Source organism: Monodon monoceros, unplaced genomic scaffold (genome assembly GCF_005190385.1).
Source record: "Monodon monoceros isolate NGI ecotype Baffin Bay Population unplaced genomic scaffold, NGI_Narwhal_1 Super_Scaffold_21, whole genome shotgun sequence".
NCBI lineage: Eukaryota > Metazoa > Chordata > Mammalia > Artiodactyla > Monodontidae > Monodon > Monodon monoceros.
The window spans coordinates 25588393-25603583 of NW_021703778.1; the positions used below are offsets into that span (position 1 = coordinate 25588393).

The 15191-nt window shown below is 39.9% G+C and overlaps 1 protein-coding gene across 2 annotated transcripts in view; it reads right to left on the reverse strand.

Annotated features, from left to right (window-relative positions):
* Nucleotides 1–5354: 5354 nt before the first annotated feature.
* NET1 (neuroepithelial cell transforming 1) overlaps nucleotides 5355–15191 on the reverse strand; it is a 52624-nt gene continuing 42787 nt past the window's right edge. For both annotated transcript variants that reach the window (XM_029239263.1, XM_029239264.1), the window contains 9 exons: nucleotides 12326–12433; nucleotides 11755–11922; nucleotides 11089–11151; nucleotides 10661–10757; nucleotides 10225–10301; nucleotides 9135–9392; nucleotides 8524–8694; nucleotides 7339–7525; nucleotides 5355–7031 (listed from right to left, as the gene is read on the reverse strand). In XM_029239263.1, the coding sequence (XP_029095096.1) occupies nucleotides 6625–7031; nucleotides 7339–7525; nucleotides 8524–8694; nucleotides 9135–9392; nucleotides 10225–10301; nucleotides 10661–10757; nucleotides 11089–11151; nucleotides 11755–11922; nucleotides 12326–12433 (1536 nt within the window). In that variant the 3' untranslated portion in view covers nucleotides 5355–6624. The remainder of the gene's footprint in view (nucleotides 7032–7338; nucleotides 7526–8523; nucleotides 8695–9134; nucleotides 9393–10224; nucleotides 10302–10660; nucleotides 10758–11088; nucleotides 11152–11754; nucleotides 11923–12325; nucleotides 12434–15191) is intronic.

The following is a 15191-nucleotide window of genomic DNA, read 5'->3' on the forward strand; positions in this document are numbered from 1 at the left end:
GAAGCTGAGGGGTAAGGCAAATGCTGCTCGGGGCCACATGGGCCGCAGTGCGAGCTCCAGGTGCTCAGGGCCAGCGTGAAGGGCGGACAAGGCCTGCCGGGAGGGGACCCCGGACAGCGGGAGCCTTGGGGACGGACGCATATGGTCCTCGAGCTGTGCCCGCTGGTCTGCCGGGGGCGTGGGGCTGATTTTGCAGAGTGCTTGGAGCACAGCAAGAACGAAGACTCTCAGGTCCCGTGTTTGGGATTTGGCAGAGTGGGGTTGGGGAGGCACTGGAGACACCCTCTACCGGGAGCGGCTTGTGTCCTGGAGGGAGCAGGCTGGGGGGAAGGCAGGCTGGGTGGGCACCAGGCAGCAAGTTGGGCCTGTATTCAGAGGGACGAGGGAGCCACCTTTTCACATAGGTTGTGGGTAACACAGCGGATGACACCAGGCGCTGGTCAAACCTGAGGGTGCGGGTCTCTAAATGCGCAGAGAAGCCGGTGTTTAAGGGGAAAGAAAGGGAGACGGAATGTCCACTTAAGCCTCTGCTTCCTAGTTTAGGGGGGGCAGCACCCTGGTTGGAAGGCTGGGACCAACAGGCCTTGAGGCCTCGGCACAAACAGAGAGCTCAGAGGCCAGGGCCGTGGAGCCCAGGTCAACCCACCCATTTTCTAAACCAGGGAAACGGGGTCATGTCTTTTCTTCCCCTTCACTCCCAACACTTCTGCCAGCCCTGTACCACCCTCTTCCCTTTCAAACTGAAAGAGCACCTGTGGCCACCTGGGTGGGGGGACACCGACAGGCCACCCTCTGCCACCCCTTCCCTGCACCCCAGCTTTAATATCCTCCCACCCCCAGACCTTCTGGGACGGGAAGTTGTGAACACAGTGAGTGGAGTAAACAGCACCAGCAGTCCGAGCCCAGTTTCCAGCTCCATCTTTGTCACCTGCCAGCTATGAGGCCCTGGGTGATGCTTTGACTCTGAGCCTGCACCTGCATAACAAAGAAGATGGCACTCAGTCTGAGAAGTATAAGGCCTCAAGGCTGGAGAGAGCTCTGGTTTTTGGTTTCCGATTTGAGAACAGTGTCAGCTCCTGGGAACAGAATGAAACCAGTTTCTGCAGAGCTGTGTGAAGAGGTGAACTGACCAGGGTCGTACCTGCTGCCTATTCGAACCAGACACGAACCTCTGCTGTGGTCACTACTCATAACACACTCGTTTCCAAGGTCTGCGGGAGTCCTCCAAGGCGGGTCCTCTGAACCTCCGTGGGCTGTTAGCAGAGGCGGCATCTTCAGGGGACACACACAGGCCGGCACAGGCCTTTAACCTCAGCTCTGCTACACACCCGCCGGCTTATCCTGGGCGAGTCATGTGATGTTTCCAGATCTCAGATGCCTCAGCCGGTGAAGAGGGGATCAGACTAAACTCTGTGTGAGGTTCCAGGCCTGACTTTATTGATTTGTCTCTCCTGGCCCTGCCCAGAGAGGGAGGGAAACAAGACCCCCACCCCTGCCCCCAGCAGCAGCTACAGAGGAATCTGAATTCCTCGAAGGGAGCTGACTTTGTCTCAGCAGCTACTCAGCAGCACAAACATTACCAGAGACCGTAATGCTGTCTCCTCTCTTAAGGGGCAGAGATGTAGTTAACCAACCGGCCCTTGCTGGAAGTTCTCAGGGTCAGGCCGCATGGAGTCGCTTCACTGCGGACCTGGGAACATCTTTCTCACTGCCTCAGCTCAGGGTGGAAAACACGTTCGTGTGCCTGGGAAGGAGGGCAAGTGAAGGGAGCAGATGATGGTACAGGGGGACACACAGGGAAAGGAAAGTAGAGGGAGGAGAAGGCTGTGTGGGTTAAACCGGAATCCAGGTTAGTCTGATCCTGTCGCCAAACTGTAACAGAGGACACAAATGTTGAATTTAGGCAAAAGGTTTGTGTATCTGTGAGAGGGTAGAGAGCAAATCATCTATATGTGATAAACATTCTGCCTTTATTTTGAAAAGTGAAGACTGGGGGTTCAGAGTGGGTTAAGAGATTGAGAAGTTGGAAACATTAGGATCCCGGAATTTCATTAAGTTCTTTTTTAACTTCTGCTTTTTTAGTGAAAAATTTCACTTATCTTCAAAAAGATACGCAAAGAATATAATGAATTTTCATGATCTCTCATCCTGTTTAAGCAATCCTGAACTGCTGGCCAATCTGGTTTCATTTTTATCCCTAACCATGCTCCTGCCCTGCAATTTTGAAGGAAATCTCAGACCTCATACAATTTTATCGGCACAGTGGCTAAGAATCCTCCTGCCCATGCAGGAGACACGGGTTTGAGCCCTGGTCCAGAAGATCCCACATGCCGCAGAGCAACTAAGCCTGTGTGCCACAACTACTGAGCCTGCACTCTAGAGCCCACGAGCCACAACTACTGAGCCCACGCGCCTACAGCCTGTGCTCTGCGATAAGAGAAGCCCCCGCTTGCCGCAACTAGAGAAAGCCTGTGTGCAGCAATGAAGATCCAACACAGCCAAATTTAAATAAATTTATATAAAAAAACCCCCCATTATCTAGGGGACTTTAAATATCCAGTCTATCCTGGATATTTCAGATTGTCTTATTTAAAAACAATTTGATTTAGGATCCAAGTAAGTCCATACATTGCAATGCTTTGACATGTCTCTTAAGTCATAGATACCTCCATCTTTCTCTTTCAATTTTATTTTGTTGAAGAAGCTGTCATTTGTCTTAATTTCCTGCAGATGCAACTCAGGCTGATTTTCTTGGGAAGACTGCTTAGGTGGTGGGGGGCACCACTGTCAGGAGGTACGCCGTGACTGGTGGTCTTTATTAATGGCTGAAATCTAGATCCATCAATCCACCAGGGCTTACAAAATGGTGATATTCTATCATGCCTTCTTCATTGATTAGCTGGGCTACTGCTATAAAGAAAATCTTCCCTTTCTCAGCTGTTCAGTTACCCTGAGATACAGTTTGTATAGGAAAAGGCAGAATAAATGCTTGATTTTTTTAAAATCAGTTCTCAAAGGAGTAAGTTGGTTTCATGAGATACTCCAAAGGCGATTTAAAAGGTTGTGCTTTTTCTTACAGAATCATTTTGAAGCTGTGGATTTAAGCATTTATTTGTTACCCTAGTGGATGCTCCCATTGTCTCAAAGCGCGCATGCTAAATAAGATTATGTACCACCAGACCTGAGGAAACCACCATATCTGGTAAGTTCCTCAGACTTGCAGTTGGTTCTGGAGTTGCTCAAATATGCAAGCAAAACCCCAAACTCCTCTGATCTAGGAAGTTCTAGACTCTAGGACTGAGGGAGATTTACTTTGCTAGGATATTCCTCTCATGGGTATTAGCTTCAATGGACAAAGGAATGAGATTCTTTCAAGGGTGTTCGCTAATGCTGATTAAGAAAAGCCCAAGTTTGCAGGTTGAGGTATCACCTACTTTGAATCCCAGGACTTCTAACCCTAACAGACAATACTACCCACCAGTTTCCCCTTTAGGGACAGGCAGGAGTTCTAATAAGGAAGAGAACTGGAGAGATGCCCCCTTTGGTCTGTATCTCAGTCATCAAGACTGACAGATGGGAGCCTTAGCCAGGCACTTGCAGATGGCTGTAAAATGAATTCAGTAACATTAGCGTTAGCCATACATATACTGTAGAAAACCAAGTACTGTGCTGGGTCTGCACATTTACTCAAGCACTAAACATAAAGTAGAGCTAAGCCAGCACAAGAGTGGCGAGTCGCCTCCCGGATCAGCTGAGGAAATGCCAGTCTTAACAGATTAAAGGGTGATTTAGTGACACTGGTGTCCCACTGGCTGACAGTTAATCCAGATACCTGAGTTTCCCCTCCCACCTGTGTGCACACATCCTAGGTTGAGCCCTCAGTTCAGAGAGACTACCCTTTGCTCAAAATATACAAACATGCTCATGGAAAGAAGTTAAAAGAAAAACTGTACTTACTTCAACTCAGACTCTGAAGAGTTTAAAGGCAAACTGAGAAGCTAATAGATATATGTCAGTACTTACTATATAGCATTTACATAATGGCTACTGGCTAGATCAGTGATTACTGGCTAAGTGCTGACCCAAGGAATGCACTGTATCAGAATCACTAGGGGGGAGTGTTTACAAATATAAATTATCAGCCCTCTACTCCCACCCCCCCAGATACTGACTCAGTGAAACAGGTGTAGGAATTGGGGGAGGGGAGCTAGGGGGTGAGGCCCAGTTACCTTTATTTTTTTCAAAGTACCCCTCGTGACTCTGATGCCCAAACAGGCTTGAGAACTACTAGGCTAAATCGTCAGATGTTCTCAAATATAGATGCAATTTATGAAGAGTGTCCATTCTACACAATTATTCAGTTTCTGGGTCTTATTTTTTCCCTTGAGTGAACCCAAGGAAGCTAGAGTTTTCAGTAAAACATCATTTCATTAACAATATTAGAACTACTATTGTTTCTACAACTTGAGGTTGATCAAGGTAATTCTGGAAGAGACTGTATCTTACAACATCTCTACAAATGATTAGAAATCTTGCTGATTTTTCAGATCACAACCACTGGTATAATCTACACTACTGACTTTGAATTTCCACAGTTAGAAACCTGAGATACCTAAGTTAAAATCTGAAATTAATCAAATTAATGAGGATGCTTTGCTAATAGCTCTACTATTGTATCCAGAAAGTGGCCAGATGTTCAGCTGTCTTCAATTCAACTGCTATTTCTGATTATAATGTGTTCTAAATGGTTTAATAAGATTCAAAAAACTTGACCTAATTGAATCTTTTTCTCGTACTTTTCAATGAATTTCAAAGGTGTAAGTATTTATGACTTTTTAAAGAACTTTGTGAGGCTTGCCATCACCCCTTTTGCTATACCAACGCATTCTGGCAAACGTCCCCCAAACATCCACCAGCCAAGAAACCTTTAAGGGTGATTATGTGTGTGACTTTCTTTTTTTAATTGTATAATTCATTTATACAGAGAAATCATTTGGATGTAACTATTTACAGTCTTTTTCAATTTTCATTTCCACTGGCCAAATATAGTTCACATAATAGTCAACATTTACTTGAGCTGATCACCATTACAAATCTGCCATGACATAGGGCTTTTAGCACCCCCGCCTTAAAGACTACAATCTCATTTGAACAGAAACATTTCATAGTAAAAGATTCACCGGTCTCTTATGAATACATCTGCCAAAACTGATCTCATATGGTCAAATTTTCAACACATTTTCTTTTCAAACCCATTATTTGCAAGTATTGTAAACCAAGGCAAATACAGTTCACTTCCCTCAAGCCTTTTACAACTTACTACACACTCTCAAGTTTAGCTTTTACTATCTTTCATAAATGTCTGACACAACCAGACATTTTTTACTTTAAGACAAAACTACACTCTTTTTCCCTCTTTTTTTTTTTTTTAATACTTATTACCAGCCAACTTCCTTCCCTCTTGCTTTTCAGACAATATTAACTTTCCATGAAATCCTTAAGGTGGTTTTCTTTCAGTAGTCCAGAATATACTGAGTCATTTCATGTATGTTCTAACCCTGAAATACTACACTTTAAAAATTGCAATTTTCTTAACTGGCTCAAAAACAGTATGGCTTGATTTCACTTGGTAAAGTTAATATGATTTAAAAAAATACACACACACACACACACACACACATTTTTAATCAAGGAAGAAAAACACTTTAAAGACATGCCAATTTGAAAAGGCATCAAAGTAAAAAAATAAAAGCAAATACTAAAAACTACTTTACGATGAAAAAATTAAATAATTGGCAGGTTAAATCAATGAAAAATGAGGAATGTGCAGTGAAAAACAAACTAATAAAAAGCATTCCAGTTGGTAAAATGGAAAACCTATCAAGTTTTGTTTTTCCAAGGAACTTATGTTTCAACATAAATTCTGAAATATTGCAAACATATATTCCAAGTAGATCTTAGATGCCGATGTTAAAATTTCAAATTCTGCATGCAAAGTTTATCAAATAAACACTGGTAAAATCCTTGTATTTGCAAAATTTTAAGCTTTGGCCAATATTATAAATATCACAATTGGTATTAAAAAGTCATGGGGCTTCCCTGGTGGCGCAGTGGTTGAGAGTCTGCCTGCCGATGCAGGGGACACGGGTTCGTGCCCAGGTCCGGGAAGATCCCACATGCCCCGGAGCGGCTGGGCCTGTGAGCCATGGCCGCTGAGCCTGTGCGTCCGGAGCCTGTGCTCCGCAACGGGAGAGGCCACAACAGTGAGAGGCCCGCATAACGCAAAAAAGAAAAAGAAAAAAAAAGTCACAATGAATGCAGAATGAAGAGAAAACCCATTTCATAAGTATTTCATTTGATTAAAAATACCAGACTTACATGTTCTAGATGATCTGAGGAAAAAAAAAAAGACTGCAGTTTAACAGTAATCTGCATATATATCTTTAGCTGCCATTAAAAAAAATTAAAAAATAAAAAACCACCACCAAAACCCAACCAAAAACACAGAAAATGTGAAGACTGGTATTAAGTAACCCTGCAACGCTCCCATACTCACATTACAAGAAAGAACAACTGTACACAGTTATAAATAAAGTCTCTCCCCCGGTTACCACAGAGCTTCCTTTACACCAGTGTCTCTTTCCGCTTGCCACCGACCTGGGCTTTGTCCCTGGCTTTTCGGAGGCCAGCCTGGGCTCGGGGCGCTTTTGTGCCCTTAGCATCGTCTGCTGTGTGCACCGGGGTGCCACTTTCGGAAGTGTCTCCATCAACTTCCACCTGAGTCACGCTGGATGCCGTGGACGCCCGTCTCTGGGCCCTGCCATTGCTGGCAGGGGGGCAGTTCTCTCCGTACTCCTCGTGGGGCTCTGGCAAGCCCTGCAGCTCGGAGAGGCTGGTGGCCTGTCGGGAAGGGGCCATGGCAGCTCGGATACAATTGAACCACTGCTGCTTGTGGAACACGTCATTGGCTTGTAGAGTGTGGGACTGGCCTGGAGAGGGGTCTTGGAAGCGAACTCGAAAGATATTTTTAGCTAGAAAAAGAAAAATTAAAAAATGGAAATCAGACTTAAAAAGTTTATTCTAGATAAAGTGAATATGGGTGCTGGTATTTATACAGCATGCACATGTTAGGCAGATACATTACATAGTGCCTAGATGTTACTTATTAGGTACACGTGCTGGTGTCAGAGCAGCACAGCACCTGCCAACTCAAGGAGTGTAATAGGTATAGGATGATGGAACCCATTTCATTTTTAGTTTTTTGTGTGGGGACAGAATTCTTATAGATTAAAACTGAGTTTATGATTATTGAAACTATTTTAAAGCGTGTATTTTTACCTTTATCTGAATTGCTGAAAGCCCCTCGAAAGGACCCTCCCATCCTCACATCTCCATCCTGTAGGTCTTCCAAGACCAGCTCCTGGATTGGGATTGGCTGCCGGTAAACCTGGTAGGAGTGACGCTCGTTTCGTGTAACAGGCCGAGTCAAAACCAAGATGTCTTGAAACAGGAAAATGTAGAGTTTCTGGAGAAATGAGAGAAAAAAAAATGCTTCCTAGATATGGAACTTTGTGACTTTAAGTGACTGAAATCCATTGTAAAAACAACTTGATTTGATCTTACTAATTTCATCAAATTGATTTACTAAGATCCCCCTTACAAATGACTTCATAACGATGGTGATTTTAAAGTTATGCATGTTCTCCTCGGAGAGCTTTTGTCATCACAGACTATATGCAACTTTTTTATCCGTGTGTAACATTAGATTCAGCAGCAGCTGAGCAAACGCTATGCACCACAAAGACCTGACTGTCGGTGGTAACGTGACTGGAAACACCAGGACTATACACCACAGTCTTCTAACAGGGTGAGAATGTAAAAATGTAAGCTGGTAAAAATGTTAATTGTTCTGTTTTGTCCCACATAAATTTAAGCTTTTATAGAACAATGAGGCCTCACGATAGAAATCAGAGATGAAAGATTAACTCTTTTCCAAAAAAGAACCTCAACTTACAAATCGGGCTTCTGAAAAGCACGTAATGAAATAAAAATACGATCCCATGCTTATACTTAGTTCTAGCAGGTACCTTTGTAATTAAGATTTAAAAAATAAGTTTGCTCTCATTCAATCTGCTGCAAAAATTTGTTTAGTAGTGCTAAAAACTACTTTTATTACTATAAACTCTTCAAAAAAATTTTTTGAAGGATATGCTTTTTTATTAAACATCATAAAACTAATAATTTATTTAGAAAGGAACCCCTAGCCAAACAAGTTGATTTATGCTTCAAAACTAAAAAATAAATGATTACTGATTCTCCACCAAGACATTTAACTTATTTGGTAATGACAGAAACCAAATGTTTGCTTTACCAAAGCTGGTAACATAAAATCCAGTTACCTTCTTTCAGTATGTGATGAGTTTATTTTATAAACGTGCTTCATAATCAATGTGGAAAAAAATTAAACAGTGAGAAAAGGGCAGTAACTGCTCACTTCATATGTTAGTGTCCAAATGCACTTACATGTCCATTTTTATTTTTCAGTTCCCCATGGCAAAGCAATACTTTGCTAGCTTCAATTCTAGGGTCCTTCTGCTTTTCATCCAGATACTCCAGCTTGTCAATATAATACTGGCATTCCGATTCACCTTTCTTCAAGTTGATATCAGAGAGAACTCCTTGTATTATCAATATCTAAAAATAATTTTAAAAAATCAATGTAGCATTTTCAGCATATTAGTTTATCCTGTTTCCCTACAGGACTAAAATGTCACATTAAAATGATAAAATGTTAAAGCTTGAAGGGACTCTAGAAATCGGGTAATTCAGCCGTCCCTTCATTTTACAGCCTCAGCCAAATGGGTGATTTGCCCAAAGTCACACAGCTAGCTGATGGAAGAGATCAGATTAGAATCCGGTCTTCTAACTGAAATATAAATATAAAATGTGTTATGTATTACACATCTCTTTATTAGTGCACAGTGCAGTAACATACGAGAACTTAAAACAACTACAGAAAACTTCACTGTGCTGATTCAACATGCAGACAGTGTGAGAGTATCACTGTATATCTTTCTCAGGCAAGCTAATATGTAAACTTGAAAAATGTAAGAATCATTTATTGGACTACTTACAGCTTCCTCCAGAAGCTGAACGTCAGAGTGGTCTTTTGGAGTGTGTCTAAGAATTTCTTTCAACAGTAAAGGGTATTTAACGAGGCGGCTTCGAGGAATATCTAGGAAGCTCCAAAGATCTAGTTTTCGACTGAAGGGAGACTCAAGACATCGCTGGAGGAAGTCTTGGACTCTTGGATCCTGTTTCTTTTGATCAAGAAGAGCTTTGGCTGCCAGCTGGTTACTGCAGTAGCCTTTGTAGGCATTCAAGCCTGGCAACTGAAGAGTAATAAGAGAAAACAAAGTATAATGAGTTCCTGTTACAATTTAGTCCATTAGTAAGACTGTGGACACAAAACAGAAAACTTATAGCTATTCTTTTTTTTAATCAAAAGCTTATTATATGATCCTTTGAGGTTTATCACAGTAGTTCAGAATCAGTTTAACATTTGAAAAACCAACATAATTTACCATAGAATACTTATAGCTATTCTTGAAAGTGTTAACAAGCTGTGAAAATTCTCCTGCAGGTGATAATGGGGGCTGGATAGTATTTCGGGCCAATCTGAGAATGCCCTTTTTCAATTTCCCTAATATGGCTAAATCCAAACAAAGACTCATGCCTCCTACTTCCCCAGCCTCAGTTACATGCTGGTCTCCTGTATTCCCAGGACACCTGAGCCCTCCTCTCTCACATTCTTCAACAGCCTTGAGACTGGTTATTTACTGCCTGTTCTCTCAGTTGACTATAAATGCAGAGACCATCTTTTATCACTGAATCTCTAGTCACCCCTCCTAGAACAGTGGCTGGCATCTGGCAGGCACTCAAATGTTAACTGAGAGAATAAAACAGATAACTGATGGTATATAATGTTGGAATTCTGTCTAAGGAGGAACATATTCTTAAAACAAATGAAACTGCATCATTCATGAAATATTTTTTAAACAGAGACTATAACTTCTACAGCTATGTAAATTTGTTCAGTTTTAACGCCTTATTTATCTGATTTTAGAATCCAGTAACTGGATCAAATCAATGTGATATTGATCATAAATGACAAGTTTGGCACATCTGTATAAACCTATCTGAAGGCAACAACTTGCTACATACCCAGTTCACAAGAATGTGACCAATCTGCTCTACTGTTCCACCAGGCTTGGTTGCTTCTCCTATTCTTGCCAACAAATCTGAAGTGTAAAGAAGCAGAAATGCCAATAATAGGTTTATTTAAAAAATAATTCAGGGAGGAGCAAGATAGGGGCAGGGGATTAAGAGGTACAAACTACTGTGTATAATATAAATAAGCTACAAGGATATATTGTACAGCACAGGGTATATAGTCAATATTTTATAGTAACTTTAAATGGAGTATAATCTATAAAAAATCTTAATCACTATGCTGTACACCTGAAACTAATATAATATTTAAATTAACTATACTTCAATAAAAATTTAAAAAATATTCAGCACTAAGTTAGAAGTTTAGACTTAAAATTACTTGTTACTGCTGTTCAGAATCCTATGAAAATTAGGTAGCATATCTTACCTTCATGCAGGGGTATGTAAGCGTCCAAATCACCAAATATCTGTGTGAGTTCCTCTTCTGACATAATAGACAATTTTAACATGGGGTCATGATAGGCCTGTCAGAGTGGAGAAATGTGTCACACAAAGAGATCAAGCAAATAAAACATGATGAGAGATCTGTACTTGAATGCAAGCATGACTAACTATGTAAAACTAGTGTGGATTCTATTTTATACATAAAAGAAATTAAAGTATATGTTAAGCCCAAAATAGACTTACTGATATTCATATTTGAAGAGATGCATCTAATAAACCTCATCTAAAAGAAGTATTCACCAGTAGATATTCTCTACTTTTCAACTTCTAAAGGTAAGAAAATCATCCTTTAGAATTTGTGAAATGTAATTTTTAAAAACTATGGCACATGATAGAAAGTTATTTACTGACCTTTCTTGCAAGCTTGAGATCCTCAATTAAATCCTGTTCACCTCGGGACATTTCATATATTGCCTAAAAAAAAAATCCAGCAAACATCATAGATCACTCCTCCCTTTGAGAAACAAAAATTATATACAACTGATATTTACCATTTAACTGACGTTTTGAACAGCGCTTTTTAAAGTGATTCCATCTGCAAACTAATTTAGAATGGAATCTCAAATTAGAGGATGCCGTAGGTTTCATAATTCTACCCCATCCGAGTTGTTAAACTGGATGACCATCCCCCATCTCAGGTGCTGCTCAGCATGTGTTATGAATGGCATTCAAGTATAAAAATGCAAGTTTATCTTGCCATAGGCATTAGTTTGCTATTCTTCTGGCAAAACATATGTTTAAGAATCAGGGTCGGGGCCTCCCTGGTGGCGCAGTGGTTGAGAGTCCGCCTGCCGATGCAGGGGACACGGGTTCGTGCCCCGGTCTGGGAGGATCCCACATGCCGCGGAGCGGCTGGGCCCGTGAGCCATGGCCGCTAAGCCTGTGCTCCGCAATGGGAGCAGCCACAACAGTGAGAGGCCCGCGTACCGCAAAAAAAAAAAAAAAAAAACAGAATCAGGGTCTATTTTTTTTTAGTTTAAGCCAGTACACATGGCCTTGCTACTGAGCATGGCACACCTCCTGACGTTTGATCTCTCTGGAGGTTAAAGACTGCTTCATGTTGACGTCTAACATCTCCGACCACAGGGCACTGCTTCTCCTTTTGGCGGGCGCCGGGACTGTAGATCTGTTGGATAACTTCTGGGCAGAAGCGGGGGATCTGTTGTCACCACGAAGGGTAAATGACTGAAAAGAAAAGAGGTGAATGAGAAGAAGGTTTGGAGGATACAGGAATTATTACTTTTTTTCTTAAAAAAAAATAGAAAGACAAATTAAAAGCAAGGTTCTGAGAATTTCTCTATGCATAAAACAATCATTTATCCAAGCTTCTATCTAGCAGTATTCTAAATATTTATCAAAATTCTCTCTGGGAATAAAAACTATCAAAGATCTTGCTTTGATATAAGATACAAACTAATATAATGAGGTTATATAAATATTGTTCTGGCAACAATATGCCTTACCAGCACATTCCAAAAACGGAAAGTTATGTGTAAGTATAATAGTAAAAACATGTTTGTATGACTCAAAGAAAATGCAAATTTTAGGCTTCTATAAAAAGTCCCCTCACTACATTACTTGTCCCTACCTGTATGGTTTGACCAAATCGTCTGACAGCTCCATTTCTTACAGGAGAAATTAAATTTGCCAAGGATGTGACCCGAGCTAGAGGCCGAACTCTTTTATTGCTTGGCTCCTGTGAAAACAAAAACAAGTTATACTAAATGTGTGTTTAGGTGTAATGATTTCAAACAAGTTTGGAAAAGTTAAGCCCTCTCAAAAACCAGATATTTGTACAGTATAAAATGCAGAAACATGGAACTCTGAAAATGAATGTTGTTTTTCATTGTTGAAATACAAAGAACACTAATGAATAACAGTAATTTATTAAATAATAAATGGTATAAGAAAGGCCAGTCAAATATCTGAACATCACTCTGAGAATATAACATACTGTCATTAAACAGAAAAAAACCCAAAATTAAAACAAACAATTAGATTCTAAAAACCTTTAGAAGCTTTTAGCTTAATATAGAGAGTAACTTTTAAAAAACACCTCCTTATTTAGAAAAATTTCAAACGTACACAAAAGGGGAGAATAGCATAATGGACCTCATGTACTTATCACTCAGCTTCAGCGGTTTTTAGTATAACAATTTGTTTCATCTCTGCCTCTACTGAAATATTTTAAAGCAAATGCCAGACATTCTATCATTTTACTCCTGAATACTTCAGTTAGAGAACAGCTTTTAAATGAACACATCTGACATTGGAATGGCTCAGCTCTAAAGGCAGTGAGGTAGGTCCCTGTTGTGGAGGTATTCTAGCACAGTTAGGACAGTGGTTAAGAGGACACTCCGCCTCTGGAATCAGACTGACTGGGCCCAAATCCTGGTTTGGACACTTGATATGAAACATCCTTGGTCCCAGTTTTCTCATCTGTAAAATGGGGTTAATATTAGAACTTCTCTTATAAAGGTGTTATGAAGATTAAGGTATGTTTAAAGGGATCAGAACAGTTCTTGGAGCATACTAAGTTTTACCCATTATTAACATTCTTTCTTAGGAATATTTCCACTTACTATGTAAATGCTGGTATTTATAAATAATTAGATCCTCTTTCATACATTTAATTAACTTCAAGGAAAAATATATACAAATTCAGAGGACATATTATTTTGCATGTATTGTTTTTAAAATAATAATAGTATAGCAAACATCATTTATCATTCAAAGACCTCAAAATTTTACAAATTTTTTTATTACTCTAATTTTACTGTTAGGAAAATGGAGGCATACCATTAGGTGACTCACACAGCTATTGAGATAAAGAAGGCCAGATCACAAAACAGGCCTATCCTTTATGATGTCTATGGAGCCTAATTATTTGTTTATATTTGGTGCCTTTGACAATTGTGGCATGCTTGACAAAATAATTTTAATGAGACTTCAGAAGGATATATGATAAAAAATTATATAAAAATTACCACTTAAAAATGACAGATAAAAAAATTTTTTTCCTAAGAATTATTTGATATGACCAATCAAAGAATTGATTGGTCATAAAAAAGAGATGAGGAAAGTGAGTAAAAATAATCCCCTAAGAATAATTTAAAAGTAAAGTGGCAGAAAGGGTTAAAATCCTCTGGAAAGAAACTTAAATGATTTGAATATTCAAAGAAGCAGTTAGACTTATTAAAGCTCCTAAAGGTATATACACATATGAGGAGGGAATATGACCCACTAAGGTAAGGAGACTTTGTGGACAACCAACAGAGTTCAGGCCCCTGAGTCCTTAAGAGGTGGGGCTGTAGACCAACCCTCCCCCGCCAAAATAATTAACTCCAAAGTAAAACTATGACTATAAAGCCACTAATGTGCCAATGTTAAATGAACCGAAAAAGAAGGCTCCAGGATATGTAGTAAAATGACACACTGTGTGGCCAAGGCCATGTGTGGATGCCTTTACCAGACCCATCTGTGCGAGACTGAAGCGACACATGCATGGGCAGAAGGCGGCAGAAGGCATTCCTTTCTCTTGAGTAAAGACAGGACAAAGACACTTCTGTTTGAATGGGGATATAATTACCTCACAAAGTAAGATATGCCAACGCCAACTAGAAACAAAGCAGTTGTCAGAAAGTTCTGTTCCATAGTTTGGAAAGAGGTTAATTCCTCTTCCTTGTTTAGATCATAACCCATTTGACTTCCTAGTAAATCATAAAATATTTAATTTCAATTTAAAAGTCTTTGGAAAGGTGCTCTTCCCAGTGAATTTGAAAGGAAATGTTAGTTTAGCTGGAAGGAAAAGAATTTTTGATATCTAATTTAATACATAAAATCAAAAAATTCTTATCTTTGGATCAGTACAAGTATTAATTTCCTGGTAATTTAAAACTGTGATATTTAAAATAAAAACTACAGAATTTAGATTTAGATAATTAAGTGTAAACATATCTAAAGCACCTTTCTGAAACTAAAACTCTGAAATGTGGATTTTGTCTCTTTAGTGTGTCAGGATATAATGCTAATAAGCAGTATTTTGTTATTAAGTATGTTCCACAGTCCTTTAGAAACCCACCTATAATCTCACTTCTTCACAAAGAGATGTTAGTCTCAGGGCTGTATCTAATCTAAAACGTCTGGTAAGAGCGCCTGGCTAGCTCAGTCAGTACAGCATGATACTCTTAAATCTCTCTGTACCAAAGTAGTGCTGAATCAGGAAGTACATGGGGGAGGGGGTGGGGTGGGAGGACACCTTGTACTTTTCACACAGGCTTTTAAGATCCAAAAGTAACTTTCCTGCCTTACTAAAAGTTCATATGTGACGAATGTTTGGCAGACACAACACAAACTTTTAGCATATATATTTACTTCAAAAGTATGAAGAATTTTAATGAATAAAATAACTCAAAAAGTGTGACTGAAATGTAAAGGCATAATACTGAATATGG